General features: G+C 30.7%; 1 protein-coding gene and 1 long non-coding RNA gene across 2 annotated transcripts in view; one reads left to right on the top strand and one right to left on the bottom strand.

Annotated features, from left to right (window-relative positions):
• Positions 1-116: 116 nt before the first annotated feature.
• The window catches only part of LOC128034696 (uncharacterized), a 51,020-nt gene continuing 27,659 nt past the window's right edge, over positions 117-23,477 (top strand). The window contains exons 1-2 of the long non-coding RNA XR_008190848.1: positions 117-203; positions 1,263-1,347. This is a non-coding gene — a long non-coding RNA (uncharacterized LOC128034696). The remainder of the gene's footprint in view (positions 204-1,262; positions 1,348-23,477) is intronic.
• On the bottom strand, positions 1,509-2,811 carry LOC105802565 (metalloendoproteinase 4-MMP). The gene has a single exon (XM_012634272.2). It carries the CDS (start codon positions 2,727-2,729, stop codon positions 1,659-1,661), a length of 1,071 nt encoding a protein of 356 aa, XP_012489726.1. The 5' UTR covers positions 2,730-2,811; the 3' UTR covers positions 1,509-1,658.

Consider the following 23,477-nt stretch of genomic DNA (forward strand, 5'->3'; position numbering starts at 1 on the left):
AAGGAGATATTTTGGGCGGCATACGCTGAGAAAAATCAAGAGAATTGAAGAATTAAGGGTAAAATTGGAATATTACAAAATTTGCTTTAAAAGTTAGGACTCAAGTGGAATTATCTAGATTCCTCTTTATTTTTCTACATTCCCATCAGCCAAAAACGTCCTAAGCGTTTCTTCAAGCTGGTTTTTCATAATTTTTGCACCAAGTGAGTTAATCCTTGCCTTTTTTCTTGTAATTTTTGTATTTCTAAGACTTTTACAACTAGATCCTATTACCAAATTCATTAGTTTTTGATTTTATGAATGAATTTGAAAGTTGCTATGAATATGTGCTGGAAGTTTATGATGAAATAGCATGAAATTGAAGCTTTAATTTGTTTATGAGATGATTTTATTAGGTGATTTCAATAGAAATTGATTTGTAGGACCTAATTGTGAAAAAGTTTGGAATTAAAGTCTAACGCTAAAATTCGGATTTCCAAAGGTTATAAAGTAGTTTAAAGTGATGGAATAATGTGTTAATTTATGAAAAATCAGCTCAATTGAGAGGTTAATTGAGCAAGGATGAAATTATCATTTATTGAAAGTTTAGGGAAAAATGGTAATTAACCTCATGCACTAAAACAGTTTGGACAGCAGCAGTAGGCTAACTTTGAAAAATCACCAAAAATTGTATAAATTTAATTAGAGGATGAATAAAATATGAAATTAAAGCTTATTGGGTCTAGTTTCTTATAAAATAAATGGTGTAAGCAATGGAATTGTAAATCATGAGATATAATAGGTTTTGTGAGATAAGGTCAGAATGAATTCGGGTTCCCCTGTTCTGACTTTGTAAAATCATTAAAAATTGTAAAAAAATGATTATGAGTTATACTTTATATTGTTAGAATCCTTAATGAGTCTATTTTCAGAAGAAACAAACGGAAACATCATCCAAATTCTGTACAATGAGATAATTAATTTTTAGTGAAGAGGGGTCGGAACTGTCAAGAAGTGAAACAGGGGAAACTTTAAAGAATAAACTGTACTTATTGGCTACACCAAAAATTCTGAAAATTTTATGGTAAGAAGATATGTGAGCCTAGTTTCATGGAAAATTAATGGATCTTGATTTGGAGTTCCGTACCTCAAGATATAAATAATTTAGTGACTGTGACTCAGTGAAACAGCTTTGAATGCACTACAAATAATAATGGAATTATAGAGAGTGTTACATATGAACATGAAAAGTATTAGATTAATGATTAAATTTATTTATTTAGATCCGGAAAATTCAAATACGAAGCAAGATCGAGGGAAAGAAAAAGTTTGGGATTAGTAGATTTTTGGTTACGAACAAGTGTCGAGGTAAGTTCGTGTTACACGTGATGAATAGTTTTGCAATTGATTGTAACAATCACTTCCACAATATGTTTAAAAAGATATACATAAAAACTATGTCATGTTATGCTCTCAAAGGGCCGTCCCATTATATTAAATGGGGACACAAACGCCTCTATATAGGGATATAGTCATAAATATTCTCCATTTGATCAGGGAGTTTCCTTGTATGACTGTAAAATTTTACACTATTTCAAGGGTCTGGAATGCTAGCTCCTGTTATGGAGATCAGATAATCAAAAGCCAATCACCTTCTAAATTTAAAACAAAAAAGGAAGTTAGATGCAGAAGAAAGAAGCTGCCAAGAACATGGAGATGGCCCAAAAAGATGGTTCAAATCTCAAACCAATGGCTTGATTTGCTGAAGTGTCAGATTCCAACAAAGAACCAAATGTAAAATTAGGGTTTGATCCATAGAGAGATTGGACTCCTTGTATATCATCTATCGATAAATCGACTTTCTTTTCCCTAGGCTTCAAGCTCGGATACATAACAGCATTTTTCACTGGGCTGTGAGCTAAACCCAACAAATGACCGATCTCATGAATTGCCACTGATTCTAAATCCACAGCTACAGTCGATTTCTCCACTCCGAAATCAACGGCCCACGTCTCGGCTGCGTCGAGATGAAACCTCCCGCTCTCAGGTGAAAACGAGTGGGCCAGGATCCCTAACACCCCATCAAACGGCTCCCCATCTCCATGATCACCGGTGTAGAACCCTATTTTGATATCAGCGAACCCATAATCATTCGTTTCTACGAAACTGACCGGAATAACCGATGCCCATCTCGAGAAAGCTCGTTTAAAGGTTTTCCTTATATCCGATAAGCTCAAGTAATGGATCAAATTGTCGGGGGAGATTCCATACGTTAGAGTCATTGGAACGGGACGTGCCCATCGAGGTTTCCCGGGAAAGAACACGTAGTTTTTCTTTACATGCAACGTGGGAGATGATGATTCTCCGTCGGGGATACCACATCTCGGAGCTAAAATTTGAGAGAGCATACCGTAATCGAGCTTACCCGTAACCAGAAGGCCAAGCCTTGATTGATAATGCTTGATAGCAGATTCAAACTGAGCATCGAATATATCATCTGATACATTATAATCAGGTGATGTCAAATAACCTAAGTAACGTAAGTATTTCTTGATCTCTGACATGCCACTGACATGTTTGCCTCTCTCGGAACTGAGGAATCTATTGTAGCGATAGTACTTATCGACAGTTGAAACAGTTAGTTCCCTGAATGGGAACTCTGGCACTAGTCTTGCCGCCATGTACGGTGGCAAGTTGTGGAGAAAGAAGATGAAGAGAAGGGAAAGAGGGTGAGTGGATGGTAGACGCATGATAAGGGATATGTTGTTTTTGGGGGCGAATTGGCGTGGAAGGAAGCGTTGTTATAAAGAAAGAACCAAATTTGTAATTATGAAGTGGGTAGTGAATAATTAGAAATTTTGAAACTATAATAGCTTCATGATTATATCTTTTTCTTTGTTTAATTGTGGGATATAATAATGGATAGATTGGCTCGTAATTACAGTTTGTGCTTACAATGTTGTACTGAAATAATGACCACGACCACTTTGGAGGGATGCTCCTCAATCTTTGGTGGTTGATTCTAACTTTGAAGGGCTTCATAATTACGCAATCTTTTTTTAGCTAATTGCATTGGATATCCCTAAAGTATGAACTCTATTCTAAATTGATCCTATAAACTTTAAAACATTATAATTATATATTCAAACTATGAATGTTATATCAATTAGGTATTTCTATTGTTAAAACTATTAAATAATACATCAAATTTTATGTGACATAATTTAAAATAAAAATCTTAAAAGACAAGTAGAATAATACAACATAACTTTTAAAGTTAAAACTAAGAAAAAAAGTACTATCCAAAAAGAGAGTTTACAATAAAGCATTCAGTAAAATGTTTTAAAACATCAAAATCAAGATTTTTACGAGGTTTATTTTATCGCATAATATTTGAAATTTCAGTTAATGGAATAATATTACAAGATGTGTATGGATTGAATTAAACAACGCAAAATGATTCTATTACTTAAATTATAATTCAACATGCAGTTAAGTGTGTGTCTAAATTGTCAAAGTCAAAGGATTTAATATCTATTAATCTTAGTTTTACTCAATTGGTTTAACCTACAATAATATGAACCTTTTCTGAGGGTACCAACAAAAACTTCCAATGACTTGGATGGTAATTGTGTAATATATGTTCCTCAAGGTAAATAGACAGAAGATGGTTTTAAATAGTTATATATATGTTAGAATTTTTTTGTTAATTAACCATATAGATTAATTTTTAAAAATTTAAGGAAATAAGTCGTTTTTTAAGAGACACATTCAATTGAGCGAGCTTTCACACACTCTCTCAAAATATAATTTATTTATCTAAATTTTCAAAAAACTGACTTATTTGATCAATTAATTTTTTTTTGACATATTTAACTAATTTAGCTGAGAAGGTGGACCCAAAATAAGGGGAAAAAATTAAATAATAATAAAGAGTAGATTTATGGGCAAAGGACGAAGGAAGGGGGGCATGTCATGTCAGTGCCTAACAAACTATAGGTGTAGTATTGTTTTCTCTTGAAGGTGAGGCAAAAGGCTATATACAGATTGCAAGCAACTGGAAGTAGTGTGTGCAAGTGTAGGTGGTCGTTAAGACTTATCATTGTTGCTGCTGTACGACTCCATCATCGGTTCCTCAACTTCAAATCTCATGAAAAATACTTCTCTGCTGCCTTCCGTTGCTTCCGAACGTGTAAATCACTCCATATCCTTTCCAAAAAGTAATGAACATGACTGACATGGATGGATCTACCATTTTAGGCAACTACTTACTGCATGGTGTCGCTTAAAGTGATATTAGTTATCCCTTCCTTTTCCCACCTCTCCTCTGTATTTATATTAATCTTCCAATTAGTAAATTATATTCTCATGACTCATGAGAATGTTTTCTTCTTTTTACATGTTTATATAAAATGAATAAAAATTCAATCATAGTAATTAAGATTTAAATTTGTGACATAATAAATTTTAAATATTTAATTTTTTTTAGTGAAAGGTTGGAATTTATTAAAGAAACACCGTACAACAAAACAAAAAACCAACAAACAAGTACAACAAAAGGAAAAAAACAGAAAGGACCACTAAACTCCAAGTCGCCTCTAATGAGCTCTCCCCGATCAACTCTGTCTATGCAAAGAAAAAGAGAAGCTCCCAACACCAACTTATTGATGCTAGTATAACTGTATAAAGAGTAAAACAAACGGAAATGAGATCGGATCAAATGAGGTTGGAGCAAAAGACTCCTTATAGTCGAGGTTGGAGCGATCATCATTGCTTTGGATGTGTATTTAGCAATGGAGTGGAAAGGTAAAAGCTCTCTAATCATTGAGATTGGATCAAATGAGGTGTTTAGTTGATTTGAGAACAAAAGATTGAGGCCGTGGTTGCTGCAATCTATCTTCAAGGATATCGAAAACAAAATGGTTAGAGTTAGTAATGTTTCCTTTTCGAAAGCTGAAAAGCACGGAAATAAGATGGCTTATGCTCTGGCGTTAGCTGGAATAAAAAGGCCTGGAATGTTAAAGGCATGGTGGTGAATATATCTTGAGTGATGTTGTTGTGTTTCTTATAAAGAATCGGTTGTGGTTAGTGTCTAAAGGATCCTTGGTTAATGGGGCTTATGTTTTGGTTGCTTGCACAATTTTTTTTAGAGGGCAGAATAACAATGGGGTCTTTGGGGGTCTAATGGTATGAAATTGTGATGTTATCGCATTGAGATTTTGGTGTTTTGTACTTGGGTGAGGGTCACTTTCATAGGGGATTGTTGCATTTTGCAAATTGTAATATTATTTGCAAATGCTTAAAATGTGTAATAATTCTATCGAGAAAAAAAAAACAAACCGTCGGCACCACAGACGGAACCAATACCCCGCCGCCCGCACCCAACCAACTAATGAAAAAATAGACGCGGGCTTAAGTGAGTGGCCCACCCGACATAATTTAATGTATAATAATTCAGTTACTAAAATGCTGTGTATTTCTTCAAATTATTTAATTCAAGAATGATTTAGTTTCGTTTTATATCAAAATGGCTTACAGTCAGCAGAGAAAGCTTCCAAAACTTCACCTTATCTTTGAGAAATGCAAATGGTTTTGGAATTAATATAACCTTATTTCACATATTCTTCCTTGATTCCCTTTCTTTTGTTGAGACTGTCACCTTTACTTTATAATCATTATCCATTAAGTCCTTATTAGGCTGATTTTTTTGGATAAAACCTTTTTTGGATAATTACTAATATAAAATGTTAAAAGGCCCAAATATTGAAAGCCTATGCCACCACCAGTCGATTATTATTGGACGATGGCCCATTGAGTATAAAGGAATGTAATCCAAAAAAAATCACTTCAAAAGAATGCCCAGCGACTTTCTGGGTTTTCCTCAGTTATGGCACTAGAGAGGTATCTGTATCCTATCTTTCAATTATTTTCATCAAATATTAGCAAAAGTTAAATACATTTCATTTTTTTCTTCATATAACGTCATAGTTATTTCTGTTCCTAGGTTGATCTTCATTCTCTAGCTAAGTACTTTGGTAGCACAATATGAAACTTTTTAACAGACTTAGGGTGAGTTTGGATAGGCGGTGCGTTTATTTACGGTTAGTGTAAAAACAGTGGTGATGGTGAGATTAGATACTGCAGCGATACTGTAACGTAAGACTAAAAATAAACTAAATACACCGCAGCGCACTCAATCGCCCATTCAAACCCACCCTTAAATTTATGATAAAATAAAAGAAGTAACCCTATGTCCAGACATTTGTTGTAAAATAAATAAAATAAAATATAAAAAAGTAGAGAAAAGGGAGAGAGAGAGAGTGCTGAAATAATTGAGGCAGTCCCTTCATTGAGGGTGATGTTTGGAGATGATGGGTTCTTTTATGAGTTACTCAGAGAAAGGGCCCCTTCTTGACTCAGCACCACTCACCTTTGCTTCAAAATCTATGTCTCTGCTCATCTTGGGGTACACCCATCCCCTTCATAATTATGTTTACAATTTATTTTAATCATGCTTTACTTATTTGACAAATTTTGCTTCAATCTTATATACTAATCATGATACTAAAATTCAGGATTGAACTATCTAAATTAAACAGATTGTATGGCATTCAATTATGGTATATCATAAGCTATTGTGATCACCATGCATCTTTCTTTTTCCCCCATTTAGATGACAGGAATAAAGCTTTACTTGTCATCCAAAGCTTACCATTTCTTGCAACATGAATGAATATTATGATGCTATCTTCGATATGACAATGACCCCAAGAACATATTCTCTCCAGCATTATAGAATAATATTGTTTTTTTTATATCGTATTTATTAATTAATGTAGCAGGAACCAATAAATTATATATCCTGCAGTAAAGCTTTTCTCCAGTCCTTTTCTTTAATTTGAGTGAAAGGTCTCATTCACCACCTGCTTTATCGAGTATCAATTCAATTTTCCTTAGTTTGAGGTAGATTTTTTTTACCACATTGGGATATCAGAAAGCTATTTCATCATTCTCACTAAGTTTAAAAAAAAAAAACCCAGACTTCCATGTGAAATTAATCAACTAAGTCCATAATTTACTGCTCAAAACATTAGCTATGCATAAGAAAGTCCTTCTGACGAGGGAAATAATTATTTGTTTGAAGAAGAATATGCTAAATTATAAATATAAACATTTTTACTAACATTAAAGTTGATGTTTTATTCCCACTCTATTTGATAGATAATTTGTAAATATCACTTTCCAATTTTTTGTGAAATTGATAGATTGTTCTGAACGTGGTCTTTTTCGTCTACATTTTATGGAACACTATAAATAAGCATAGCAATCTAGATTTGTTTATTCCTTGGGATCCAAACACTTGGATAAGCAACTAAGAGAATGTTCCTTTTATAGATTTGAGGACACATATGTATGTGTGTACATAATTTTGATGATCAGAGGGACTATTCAGATGGTCCCCTTGGTAGTCTTCATGTAAGCCTAAAACAACAACAAAAAATAAAAATAAAGATATGAAAATTGGTCCCCTCTTTCCTGAGACGGAAGCATCATTTTTATCTCCTTTTTCCTTCTCTTTTATAAACCCTTATTTGCTTGTGTTTCATTAAAAGAAACAATCCTGTGTCTCAGTTCTCCGACTCTGTTGAAGTACGGGGATTGGGCGAGAGGAGGGGGGAAATGAAATTTTGGAAAAATGGATCCTCAACCAAGTTTGTTGATGCCCACGTGTCACGAACCCACTTAAGCAAGTACAAAGTGGGAGTTTCTTCCTAGCTTTTTCACTGAACACACTCCCATGTCTGGTTCCACAATTTTTTTATTATGCAAAAGTATGACCATTGTGGCCGTACACGTGTTTAGGTATAACGTCATTATTTATTGTTTTTGGGATCCCATAATAAGCTTAGGATACCCCGAGCCAGATGTTTCAGTTCAGAATCTTTTATGATGGAACTTGGTTGGTCAACGGGCAGCAACGACCCAACCTTCGCTGGAAGAAACTTCACACCACAGCTTTTGTTTTGGTTTTAAAGATTTCACACCACAATTTGAATTTTTTTTAAATAACAATGAAATATTAATAAATTTTTATATTCTTATATTTTATAATTATTTTAAAAAGTACTTTTAAATTTTAATTAAAAATTACATATATTTAATACCATGGTCGAACTCCAGTCATGTCAACCGCTAGGAAAAGTATTAAAACCCTACTTAACCTTTGATAAAAAATTCATTTAATTCCAAAAGTTTATCTATTAAATCAATTTTAAATTAAAAGGAATGTTTTACCTTTTTAAATTACTTATTAATTTATCTATTTCTTATTTTTAATCTTTATTTTCAATAAATTACAATTCAAAATAAATAGCTTAGTTAATTATAAAATATTTAAATTATTACTAAATTAAATTACAAAATAATATAATTTTTAATGATTAATATGTACATACAAGCCCCGAATATGATGAGATCTAAACCTGAATTAATATGGAACGGAACGCACATATGACTTATATAGAATAAGACTTGAACCTCAGATCTTAAAATTATTTGCATTGTTTGATTATTAGTGTAATAACATGAGGAAAAAACTTATTTATTACATATGTATTATTGGGGGCGGAGTCAGGAGTTGGTGCTTGGTAGGAGTCCTAGTCCTCTTAAAATGGAAAATTTCCCTTTTAACTCATTTATAATTTATTAATAATGGTAAAAATGCACTTTGGTCTTGCAAAAATGATAAATAAAATTAATTTAATCCTTTAAAAATTATAAAGATATAGGCTTAAAATGGTAAAATTATATTTTTACTATTCTAAAAATATACAACTTAATTCCGACTCTCACAAAATTTTTGGCTTCGCCTCGCTTATTACAATAATTAAACACAAAATAAAGAATAGTTAATACAAATTTAAACTTGAAAATAAAAATATGTATAAGAACTCTTGTAGAAAAATAGACATCTTCAAGATAAGTGAAAATTTCTTTCTTTTGGCTAGTCAAATATTACCAAAAGATGTGTAAAAATAATAGATGTAGCGTTAAAAGATTAATGTTGCCCTTAACCTAACTCGTTATTGACTTTGAGTTTATCTTTAAAAAGTGCAATAAATGATAATCATACTTTATTTTTATTTTAATAATTTATTATATATATAAATGTTAACTATTTAAAATTTAATTTAATTGTATATATTAACTTCGATATTAATTTTTTCTTATTCTTTTATATTTATATTTTAATTAAAATCTTTTAAAAACAGTAACTAATTAATTTTACCTAAAATAATTTAATGAATTCAACTTATGGTTAATATATAATTGTATTAAATATATTTAATTTTAAATTAAAGTTAAGTATATTAATTTTATAAGAAATTAAAATTTTATCATCTTATAATTAAAACTAAAAATTAATAAATTTAAAATAAGAATGCATAAATCAATAATTAGAATACAATTTAAAATGGATACACATAAACTTAAAGGGTAAAAAACCATTTGGGTTAATAATGCCACGTGATATTGACAAGTGCCCATCATTGTCAGGCAGCTGGTGTTGTAGGAGTTTAGGAGTATTATTTATTTATTTTTCCTGGTATAAATTTTGACTAAAAAAGTTTTTATTCCTTGAAATAATAGAAGGCGCGTGGTTCTGAAGCGTTTCCACTGCTCATATTTTGCTGAAATCTGCCAACCAGATGACGAAATAATTGATCAGTGCAAGCAGGACTTTTCTTTTTAATGTTTTATTTATTTCTTTTTGGCAAAACGCAGTCTGGTTCTGAGGATTTGTCTCAACTTTTTCCTTCAGGATATCAACATCTCTTTTTCTTATTGTTTTATTTACCACAAATGCCATTTTTTGTGATTAGGGTTACTAATTCTCAATTAATAATCTAATTAATTCATTTATTTTATGAACGAGACCTGAAAATTTGGGATTAAAAGGAAGCAATAAACACTTGTAATAAACGATAAAGGACAAACTTCGTTAATAACAAAAATGCTTTAGCGAGCATTATAGTACGTTGACAATTAGTATTGTCATAACTCAAATCTGTCATATCTAAAGTAATTGTAAGCATTTATTATAGTAGGGGGACTAGTCTAGAGAGTAAAAAATAATAGACAGAAATAGCAAAAGAATAGAGTATCCCCTAAACTGGAGAAGATGACGACAATTCCATCTTAAAAACACTTGCATGAGCAACATTAGAACTTGTACAATACAATACACAAAAAAAGGAAATAATTGTTAAACACGAGAAACAACAAAAGAACATATAAAATTTAAAGACAACACATGTCGAAATTAACTTGTAAAATAATTTATTGTTCCTAAGTACTCTCAAAATAAAAATAAATTAAGAAAACGACAATAAGTCACCATTCGAATATCAACGACCAACCCATCTTCCAAGAGAAATGGCTGGTGATCAATAGAGATTTAGCAACAACAAGCGTGATAAAGGACGAGAAGGTTGAACACGAAAGCGGATCGTAAAGTTTGTCAAAGTCGTGGATTTGACTTAGGGCTCTAGTCGTTCGGAAAGAAACTTAGATTTTGACACAACCTGAAACGAAATTGAATCCAAGTTAGATAAAACAATTAAAATAAATAACTAAAATAAAATAATAAATCAAAAATTAAGGAAGCGAATAAAGAAGATAAATGGAAAGATAGAACGTGGCGTATGGAAATCCTGAGAAGCCTTGGAAATACGAAGAATCCACAACCCCCTTCAACCGGCTCTAATTTTCCCTCCAATATAGAAATCTTAGCAAGAAAAAGTTTGAAGTGATCCCCACAATCTAAAAAGATTGTTAAAACTCTTCTAGAATAAACTCAAGAGAAATTCTTCAAGAGAAATTCTTCAAAAGAAAAACCCAGTGAGAATTTATTAACTTAAAAGATAAATATAATAATAATGAATTGAATTTATTGTGTACAACGCAAAGGCCTATATATAGGCTAGCTAAGTAAATTTAAATAAAACTTTTAAGTATACTAGAACTCTAATTTAATCGAAACAATAAATAGTTTTAAACTAAGCTTTCTTGTTAACATAAAATTCCTAAATAACTTAAAATACTTAATAATTATAAAAAAATTGGAATAAAATAAAATAATAAAAACTGATAAATAAAATATTAGGCTCATATATAATAAAAATTAAGCTTAAAACTCAACCCCAATATGAAACGTCTAGGCTTGTGAGATCAATTGGGGTTCTTGAAGTGGAATGCCTAAGCTTGTTAGCATTTTCCACATGGGCTTGTCATCATAGATTGAGAGTTTAGGCCCACGAACATAATTAGTCTATTCTAATTCATCATTACTCCATAATTCATCGTCTTGAAACTTCAACTTTTCTTCTCGAATTTTTTTCGTGATAAAGCCTTGTACCACTAAGTTGAGTTTTGACTTTATCTGTTTGGATTTGGATCTCGTAATTGGGCCTTAAGGGAAACTAAGCTCACATTTATTATGGCCTTTGAATTAGGCTGAATTGCTCGTATCATTCCCCCCTTTCACAAAAGGATTCGTCCTCGAATCTGTAATATCAAAAGGAAAAAGGTCAGCGACATTAAAAGTGGCACTAACATTATACTCATTGGGAAGGTCGGTTTGATATGCATTATCATTAATGCGCTTGAGTACTTGAAAAGGTCCATCACCACATGGGTCTAATTTTATTTTGTGTTTAGTTGGAAATCGCTCTTTTCTCATGTGGACCCAAACCCAGTCATGTGACTCAAAGATAAATTGCTTGCGCCCCTTGTTAGCTTTGTTGGCAGTTGCTTCATTTGTTTTGGCGATTCGTTGTCTTACTTTTGCATGCATGAATTTTACCAATTCAGCTTTCTTCTCACCATCTAAACTAGAAATGTTTTCTATAGGCAATGGTACAAGATCAAGTATAGTTAGTGGATTAAAACCATAAACAAGTTCAAATATGGAATAGAAAGTTGTAAAGTGAATAGATCGGTTATATGCAAACTCAACAAATGGCAAACATTCTTTCCAATTTTTAAGGTTCTTACCCACAACAGCTCGTAGTTGATTTAGAAGTGGGCCACTTTCTAATTGCCTTTACTTTATCCTTATCGACATGAATACCTTGAGCACTTACTATAAAACTTAAAAAAATTAGTTTATCCCAACAAAAAAGGCATTTATCAAGGTTGGCAAATAATTTTTCAGTTCGCAAAATACCCAAAACTGATTTAACATGAAAAACATGGTTATCTAAAGAAGTTGAGTAAATCAGAATATCATCAAAATATACTAAGACAAATTTACCCAAATAAGGTCTCAAAACATGGTTCATCAAGCGCATGAAAGTACTAGGTGCATTAGTCAAACCGAAAGGCATGACTAGCCATTCATATAAATCAAACTTAGTTTTAAAGGTTGTTTTCCATTCATCCCCAATTTTCATTTGAATTTGATGGTAGCCACTTTTTAAATCAATTTTTGTAATGATACAAGCACCATAAAATTCATCAAACATATCATCAAGCATTGGAATAAGATGTCTATACTTAATAGTAATTTGGTTAATTGGTCGACAATTGACGCACATTCTATATGTACCATATTTCTTTGGCACCAAAATTATCGGCACTGCACAATGACTTAAACTTTCATGAATGTAACCCTTCTCCAAAAGTTTATCTACTTGCTTTTGTAACTCCTTCATCTCTTCAAGATTGCTCTGATAAGCTGGTCGATTTGGAATTGTTGACCCAGATATTAAGTCAATTTGATGCTCAATACCCCTCAAAAGTGGCAATCCTTTAGGTGCTTCTTCAAAGATATCTTTATATTCCTGTAAAAGAGACACAAAAACACTAGGCAAAGAGTTGTAAAGGTTAGTCAAAGATAAACAATTTTGCCTAAATCGGATAATGACGCAAGGGTGTTTAGTGAATAAGGCTCATCGCACATCTTTTCCATTTGCATAAAAATTATGAACCACTCTTTTTTTCTCACAAGAGGATGCACTCACCATTTGGTCATCATTAATTTGGCTATTTTCACTAGACACCTCTTTTCTCTCAGCCTTTTTTGAATTTTGTGTCTTACTTCCCATAACCTCATTATAAAACTTCATCGTTTCGATTTCAAATGGGTGAAAGTGTAATTCTTCCCATGAAAAATAAAATAATATCAATTTAATTTACCATGATGAATAACATCACGATTGTGCTGCCATGGTCTACCAAGTAACAAGTGGGCGACGTGCATGGGAACGACATCACACCAAACATCATCAATGTAAGTCCCAAGTTTAAAAATGATCAAGCACTGTTATACCACAAGGACCTCTGTACCTTCGTTAAGCCATTAAAGATGGTATGGTGTAGGATGTTTGCTATATGGCAACGCAAGAGAATCCCCAAGGTAGCTGCTCACGACGTTAGCACAACTTCCACTATCAATGATAAATTAGCAAAGTTTACCTTTAATCAAACACCTCGAATGGAATATATTACTTTGTTGAAGATCATAATCATCCTTCAATTGGATGTTGAGGGTGCACCTCACAACTAGACAACGAGAATGAGTTAATGGTTCCACCAACTCTTATTTACCATAAATTTTACCGCTATCATTGACATCATTAATTCGGGCATATCTGGATTTTTTTTATCAGAATCAGAAGTATAATCATCATCTTCTTTGATCAATAAAAGTCTCGTGTTGGCACAATCACGGCTATAGTACCCATGCCCTTTGCATTTAAAACATTCAATTTCATGAGATCATTGTTTTTTTGGTGAAGTAGTAGAAGTGGGCTGCTTAGAAGATGAAGAAGAAGGTTTTGTAGGAGCCCCACTTTTCCACTTAAAATGTTTAGTCTCATCATGTTTTGGCAACAACTTACTAGTAGCAAAAGGAAATTTTGAATTCTTGAAAGTAGAATTAGAACTCGTACCTCTATAATATTGTGAAGTACTAAAAGGACGAGATTGACGTTGTTGAAACTGTCGCTCAACCTCAATTGCCTCGCGTACCATATCTTCTAGATCAATGTAAGTTTGAAGATCAAGAACATTGGTTATCGAAACGTTCAAACCATCTACAAACCATACCATGGTAGTCTCCTCATCTTCTTGGTCATTTGCTCTATGCATAAGCATCTCTATCTCCTTAAAGTACTCGTCAACAGATTGATTTCCTTGAACAAGGCATTGAAGTCTTCGTTTAATATCCCTATAATAGTGAGGTGGGATAAAACGTTTTCGCATGATTTGTGTCAACTATTCCCATGAATCAACATATCGTTAATGACTCCTTTGGCGATTTAACACAAGTTGAGTCCACCAACTCAATGCATAATCCAAAAATGCCAATATAGCTAATGAAACTTTCTTCTCATCCGGACACTTATAACAACAGAACATGATCTCCATTTTATCCTCCCAAACACAATATGCATCTGGATCATACTTTATTTACAATGGTGAAATGTTGAACTTTGGTTTAGCGACAGAAGGATGGCCTCGATTAAAAATACCCAAAGTTTCATCAATGTGACGATATCCGTGTCTACCAGTATTAAAACGAATACGAAGTTGTTCATTATCCCTATCATCATGACTATAACAAGCACGAGATCATCGATTTGAAGAAGTCTTCAAACGAGCAACAGCTTGAGTTAGCAGTTGAATATGATTGGAAAGTTTATTAATGTTCTCTTGTAGTTCTGATCGACACATAGTCAAATTGGCCTCAAATGTATCACGAACCTCGTTCAATTGTTGATGTTGAAATTTTACCATCCCCACAATATTCTCCAGTGTAACATCTTGTTCTTTGTCATCAGCTGGTATCTCATCATGGTTTTTTACGGGTACGAGTGTCACAAGTCATAGGGAAAGCCTGGAAAAGCACAACACTTCAAAAGAAAAAATTAAGCAAACCTCACCTATATGCACTCAAAAAAAAATCTCAATGAGGTAAGAATTAATCTTGTGAGTCTTTTAAAAAGTGTCTATATCAATCAATCAGAATGTATTAGAATCAAACTATCAAAGCAAACCTAATAGCACTATGAGTCCAAAATTGGCTTAGACATCAAAGAATTCTGTTGCACAAATGAAGGAATATGCAACGTGCTTTAACCTACTAGCACAAGAAACAAGAAAGTGTTAGAATGCTTAAAGGAACAAATAAAAAAATAAAAACAAATGACAACTTAAAGCTAAGAGTCAATGAAAATTGTTGAAATCCGAAAACCTGAAAAACTGCGAAGCAACTTGACAAACTTCGTTCGAGTTGTTCCCAATTTTCAAAAATCACGAAATTTAAAATGGAGCCTCCTCAAATAATGTAAATCTGATCTGAAAATTTTTGGCACAAAATTCAACCCACAAAATATTTTTTTTTTATTTTTTTGCAATTTTTTGTACTTTTTTTGATCAATTTTTGTGGGAAATATTTTTTATACTCTAAAATAGTGCCAAGAAATAGTATGTAAAATTTCAGATCGTTTGAAAATCTTTTACCCACTGAAAATTATTTTTTTTTGAAAACTGTAGGGGTAAAAATTGTTTTGAGGCTGTTTTTTAAAAATTAATTTATAAAATAAAAAGAACACCTAAAACGCCAAAATCTGATATCAAATGATAAAGGATGAGAAGGATGAACGCAAAAGCGGATCGTAAAGTTTGTCAAAGTCGCGGATTTGACTTAGGGCTCTAGTCGTTCGGAAAGAAACTTAGATTTTGACACAACCTGAAACGAAGTTGAATCCAAGTCAGATAAATCAATTAAAATAAATAACTAAAATAAAATAATAAATCAAAGATTAAGGAAGCGAATAAAGAAGATAAATGGAAAGATAGAACGTGGCGTGTGGAAGTCCTAAGAAGCCTTGGAAATACGAAGAATCCACAACCCCCTTCAAACGGCTCTAATTTCCCCTCCAATATAGAAATCTTGGCAAGAAAAAGCTTGAAATGATCCCCACAATTTAAAAAGATTGTTAAAACTCTTCTAGAATAAACTCAAGAGAAATTTTTGAAAAGAAAAACCCAGAGAGAATTTATTAACTTAAAAGAGAAATATAATAATAATGAATTGAATGTATTGTGTACAACGCAAAGGCCTATATATAGACTAGCTAAATAAATTTAAATAAAACTCTTAAGTATACTAGAACTCTAATTTAATCTAAAAAATAAGTAATTTTAAACTAAACTTTCTTGTTAACATAAAATTCCTAAATAACCTAAAATACGTAATAATTATAAAAAATTGGAATAAAATAATAAGAGCTGATAAATAACATATTGGGCTTATATATAATAAAAATTAAGCCTAAAACTCAAACCCAATATGAAACGTCTCGGCTTATGAGATCAATTGGGATTCTTGAAGTGAAATGCCCAAGTTTGTTAGCATTTTCCACATGGGCTTGTCATCATAGATTGAGAGTTTAGGCCCACGAATATAATTAGTCTCTTCTAATGCATCATTACTCCATAATTTATCGTTTTGAAACTTCAACTTTTCTTCTCGAATTTTTTTTGTGATAAAGTCTTGAATTACTAAGTTGAGTTTTGACTTTATCTGTTTGGATTTAGATATTGTAATTGAGCCTGGAGGGAAACTAAGCTGATCTTTATTATGACATTTGAATTGGGCGGAATTGCTCGTATCGAAGCATTAACTTTTTTCCATCACAACCAATAAAATCAACAAATATGAAAACAATTTGACAGAAATGTATAATTAAAATAAAATAAAATATTTATTCAAACATTGAAATTAAAATTTAAAACATATAATTAATAAAATAAAAGTTTATATATGAAATTATATATTATATTAAAATTTGACATTTCAACTCGTATTTATTGGAAAAGTATGTAGGAGGAAATCCATGCACAGTACACGCTCTGCAACGACATAGTGTAAGATAAAACATATGTAGTATGCTTTTTCGATTTTAAAAGAAAATAATAAATAATAAAAATTTAAATATTTACAAACAAGTGATGATAATGTGTATAAATATTCGAATATTCCCTTTAATAAGTTATGCAAATAATTACTCAACAGATAATAATGTAAAATTTGGTAACAACATTGTGATTTGAATTTTAGATATTGATAATTTTAGATTCTTAATATCCCTAATCCTTAAATAATATTACTTTTATATCAAATTTATCCTTATTTGTTTTATTATTTAAGCCTCAATAATACCATGTAGTTATATTTAAGTATTTGTAACTTATTTTTAGTTGTTAATTAAATTTCTAAAAAATCATTTACCAAATTAGAATTTAATAATTAATTCATTTTGAAATTCGTCATACTTATAGACCATTTCTTAAATATTTTCTCTAATCATAAAATACAATTTAAATTTTTTATTCTGAAATCTTTTGACCAACATAAATTATAGTGGAAAAATTAGAATTTTTTTATTTAAAATATAAACTCATTTTTACCACCTAATCTCATACGATGTAGATGACCTTAATTATTATTAGTAGTGGTAGTACTTGAGAAAAATTAACATGTATCAATCGCATTACATTACCTTGATTTTAATCAATTATAATTTTCTATTATTAATTATTTTTGGTTGAGAAATTGAAAATTATGTATATTATTGTCTTAATTCCTTTTTTTCTATCTTTATGTAGTTGAGTATGGTTTAATAACTTCTTTTAATGTGTTTTAGTAATATTATATTCCGTTAGTTTATTGAATTAAATAAAATAGTCTAACATACATGAGTAGATATTAAATAACATTATAGTTTTTGGTATTTTTTGTGTTCGTTTTATGATACATATTTGAGATTTATTGTTATCTGTGTAACACCCCTTAACCCCAAACCGTCACCGGAACAGGGTTATAGAGTATTACCAAACATATCGGATAACTTATAACTAATTCACAAATAAATAACAGACATAGCATACTTTAATCAAATATGTCATATTAGTTCCATTTCATACTTATAATCAATTTAAAACATCGTTCTAAAACCACAATCACAAAACTCTTATACTTAACCTATATATCACTTAGGTACATGCCACATTATCAAAACAAAAGTACATCACCAAAATTTCTCCGAGGTCGGGATTACTCGGATCTTTGGACCGAGCAGCAGCTTCCTACTAACTCGCGCATGACGGAAACAACAGACGCTGAGTATGGGAATACTCAATGGTATTACCATAATTCAAATTAATAACATTAATGGATAAATTATATACATTTAATTTATGTCTACAATTATTCATTAATTATCCCATACTTTAAATCAACTTGATCATTAATAACAATAAGCAATATTTCAGTCTTATATTTAAGTGTATTCGAACTTATTTCACTATAAAAAATTTATTAGATTTTTCCACATCTCATTCTAATAACTCATTCCAGTTCATACAAATCCAATCAATTTATCAACTCATTCATTATCATTTCTATTTATATTCAATTTATACTTTTAATCTTTTAATAAACATTTAATATATTAAATCAACTTGTTTCACCAACAATAATAATAATAACAACTATTTTTCGATTCGATTCGTTCATTTATAATCAATTTACACTTATAATCTTCTAACACTCAATTTATACATTAAATCCATAAATAAATTTCAATAACTTGTATTCAATTAAATTCACATATTATTTCACTATTTCAAATCATTTTATTTTCATTTTTTTATTTCTCATTTCTCAACAATGGCTATTTCAGTTTGCTTCTCTTTGCTTATATTTTTACATCATCTCGTACTACCAAAACTATTTCATGAACTATATCATTATCTATTTCTTGAACCCATGGTTCATACATTTCATTTCAATACCTCAATTTAATGTCTTATTTCAATTCATATTCAAGATCATGCAATAAAATTTATATTATCAAAATTATTCATTTACCCTATTAACTTGACTCGGACTTTGACGGATACAGGATTCCAACCAATCACACCAATACGGCACATAGTGCCTAATACGATACATAGTACCGATCAAGAACAAATAATTATAGCGATATGATAATGATATTCAACACACAAAGTGTTGAATCTGTAACAGTAACAGTAACAATATTCGACACACAAAGTATCGAATCGATGAATGATAAGATAAGATGAGTCGGCACATAAGTGCTCGATCGATAGTTTCGCAATAACCCGTACTCTTCCATATCCTATGGCATGCCAACTATATCCGACTAGCCCGACTAGTTAATAGGTATTTAATTTACTTTCGAAGAAAATTTCCATATTAGTTCAAGATCAATTATAAATTCATTATTCTAATCAGTTTCACAAGATTGCGATAATTCATTGCTTGATATTTTCACGATTCAATGCAATACACATAACAATATTAAGTATTCCATAATTCGATTCGATGTCGTTTCACATATCAATCTCTACATTCTCAATTTCAATTCTAATAAAATCCATATCAATCACCAATTTCAATATTCCAGTTCAATTCAATAATTCAATTCAAACCATTTCAATTTCTATTCAATAATCACATTTCAATTCAAATTTACTTTCCACTTTCTAATCTACCAATAGATATTCCGACATTCACATGTAATCATACTTGATTCATGTATTCACACTTTTCATATTTTAATTCACTTTTATTCAATTCATATTTTATATTTTATTTATTTATTTATTTAATGAAATTCAAATCACTAATTACTTTTCAATCAACATACAATTCAATATCGCATTAATTCTTTTAATTCAAATCATATCACTAGTAATTTCCATTCAATTCACATACAATTCAATATCAATATTCACCTTATTTTTATTTACTAAACATATTATTCAAAATTCAACAATTGCTATTTATAATTTCAATACCAATACGTATTTTTCATTTAATTCAATCATGATTCTTACCTCAATTTGCTTATCATGTATATTAATTTAAATTTTAACAATTAATAATTAAATTTGAATTATAGTAATACTAACCGAAATTTCTCTCGAGTCAATCCTTGTCCACCTGCTCCTTTCATTTCTCGGACAATGACTATTGCACGACATTAGCTACGCAATTAAACAATTAAAAATTATTAATACACAATTCCATTAAAATATTTCCATTTATACCTAAACTTTCTAATTTAATCCCTTATCAATACTAATTTTATTTTTCCTAATTTAACTCCATATTCTCTCTTAATTCTCACTATATACTCATTTTAATTCTTCAGTTTCATCATAAATCCCTAATTTCAAAATTCTCTCAATTTAGTCCCTATTAATTCAAAACTTATGTTTTATTTTACAAATCAACCTTCTACTAACTTCTAACTTAAAATTCAATCATTTTAACCTCTAATTCATCAATTAATTCAACATGAACAACATCTAAAATTTACTAACTTCCAAAATTTCAACTTAAATCAAGTAGTATTTTGTTCTAGGATACCAAAATATCAAAACCATAAGAAAAGGGACTAAATTGATTTACCAATTGAATTTAGAAGTTTTGAAACCCCTGAACCGTCGCTCTCTTTCTTTTCTTCTTTCTCCTTCTCTGTTTCGTTTTGCTCTCTGTTTCTTTCTTTCTCATTTCTATTCTTTCTTTTGATATATATATATATATATATATATAATATAATATAATATATTAATAATAATATAATATAAAAACATAATCATTACTATAATATAATAATATTTTTAACACATAAAAATCTCATATTTTTATACTTATGCCGCCTCAACTTTGGAAAAAGGCATAATTGCCTATTTGGTCCTTTTAACTTTTCTGTAATCTATAATTAAACTTTTATCCCTATTGCAATTTAATCCTTTTCATAATTAACTATCAAAACGTTAAAATTTCTTAACGAAACTTTAATATTATCCTATTGACACTCTGTAAATATTTATAAAAATATTTACGGCTCGATTTATGATATCGAGGTCTCGATACCTCGTTTTGACCCAATTTACCTAATAATTTCTTTTAAATCACAAAATTCATCGATTCAAAAATATTTCTAACTTTTCATCGAATTTAGTGATCTCAAATCATTGTTCTGACACTACTGAAAATTGGGCTGTTACAACTCTTCCCCCCTTAAAAAAATTTCGTCCTAGAAATTTCTCACCTGATACAGGCTATTAAGTCAAATCTTTCTTCCACCCTTTCAATCGAAGTCCATAAAAATTAATCATAACTCATATCACTTCCGAACTCATATTAAAACTCATTTTAGAAATTGATACTATGCCTGAACTTAATTGAGTAGCTCTGATGTTCTCTTGCCATCACTTTTTCACTAGTAGTATAACTACAAAGAAATTTCCAGTAATTGTCTGTCGAAACATAACTGAGAAACCCGAATTATCTTATTTAATACCTTTGAACGAAGACCTTGGAAACCCATTCAGCGAGAAGAAAACAGATAAGTTAAACCCATTGTGGAGACCCAAGATGTACTGATTCCATCACTGATTATAACTCAATTAACTTTTCAATGAATAACCCACACTGATTAAAACAACTGAGTCGATTTTATCCATCAGATAATAACATTTCAGAATAATCCAATCTTCTTGTTGTCAAAACAATCCAGATATACCATATATCATAATCCTCTCGAACACCAATCGAAAATTTCCACAAATAGCATTTAACTCAAACGAATTTTGACATTCCATTATTGACTTGTTGACATAATTTCAGAATTACCTGAGAAGTGAAAACCAAAATACAAGTTTGAGCTCAATCTTCCTCCATCTACACTTTTGCCGATGTCAACCCTTTCACGAAAACTAGAAAGGAATTATATATAATAAAAATATTTCAATCATTAACATCGAAGCTTTAAACTATACCGAAGCCACAACCATCAGATAGATTAAAAACCATAATGCCATAATAGAACTGACGTTCCAACCGTATAGATAGAACAATACTTCAACATCAATAATGCACTCCAAAATAGATGAAGAAAACCGAAGTAGTCCCAATAACAACCAGTGCAGTAATACAACTTCTATAATCTGAGATCCATATCACCGAGTTCCCATGATCAAACCAAGATTTATAACAGTAATAAATATAGTTACCTCCGGCCAATGAATATCTTGTACGGATGAACCATGGTTAATAAATAAGATTAGACCATAAGAATAATAAGAAAACCGAGATAATAAAATCCAAGATGTGAAGCTATCTTGAATTTTCGAGAAGAAAAACCACATTGAATGATAAAGAGATCGATGATATCCCGAGAAAATCCAAAAGAATATCCCGAGAAAATCCACAAGAATATCCCGGAGAAAATCCACAAGAAGAATATCGCATGCACGCACTAGTAATAGTTGTGATAAAGACAATATAAATTCCATATATGTAATTCGAGCTTCAACCAAGAGAAATAGAAAATAGTTTCATATGAGTCTTATCATCAAATCTTCTATCGAACATAATAGATTAGAAAACCAAAGAAAGATAGAGGAATCCGATCATGAATTAACCGGACTAATAATAATTCCGTCTAACAATACGATTAAGCAACCTTGCTATATGATAAGAATCATATCGAAAATAAATAATTGCATATACCTCGAGGATAAAAGAGCATATAGAATACCCATATAGAATACCCGAAGAGATCATTGTAAAATACTCGATTATAACAACGGCATTCGAGATATGTTTGCAATTTTCAACACAATCCCACTGATTACTAAAGTCATCATTAATCTCGCATTATCCCAATCATTAAAGAAATCAATTCAGAAGAAATTCCGATTAACCTGCTCTTTAAATTTTATACCTGAATAAGTCGATTACTCGTGAATAGCTTTTTCATTAATAGCGACATTATGAATCCCAAATAATCATTTAAAATTTGATATCTTTTCGAACCCTCTTTACTTGCTATCCCATCCACAACTCTGACTGCATTATTATTCCTTCAATTATTGAACTCTTCAATTTCACACTTGTAAACTTAATGAATATAATTCTTGTAAATTCCATTGTTCAGGTGAGGGGGTGAAGGTCGTAAAGCCTCAAAATTTTAACTCTCATATATATATATATATATATATATATATATATACACATAACATGACTTTTATCGTCAATATATTCATTACAAACATTCATTTCGTACCTTATAAATCTTTACTCATATAGGCAACTCCCCTTTCTCTATCAAATACTCAAATATCACTTTCATCACTGTCGGAACTAGATCGATTGGAGACATTTTTGTCTATTAGTAAAACATTTCTCATTTATCAAGGTTACTCCTTAAATGTATAAATGCATATTTTCATCCTTATCTATAAGGATTACTATTTTAAATTTCCATACAAAACTAAATAACATTTACTTATTCACAACTTTAAATTATTTTATTACAAATACATGCTTATTTATTCACAGCTTTGTAACTTATTTTCCATTAATTTCTTCACCGTTCTGGGTT

Source organism: Gossypium raimondii, chromosome 11 (genome assembly GCF_025698545.1).
Source record: "Gossypium raimondii isolate GPD5lz chromosome 11, ASM2569854v1, whole genome shotgun sequence".
Lineage (NCBI taxonomy): Eukaryota > Viridiplantae > Streptophyta > Magnoliopsida > Malvales > Malvaceae > Gossypium > Gossypium raimondii.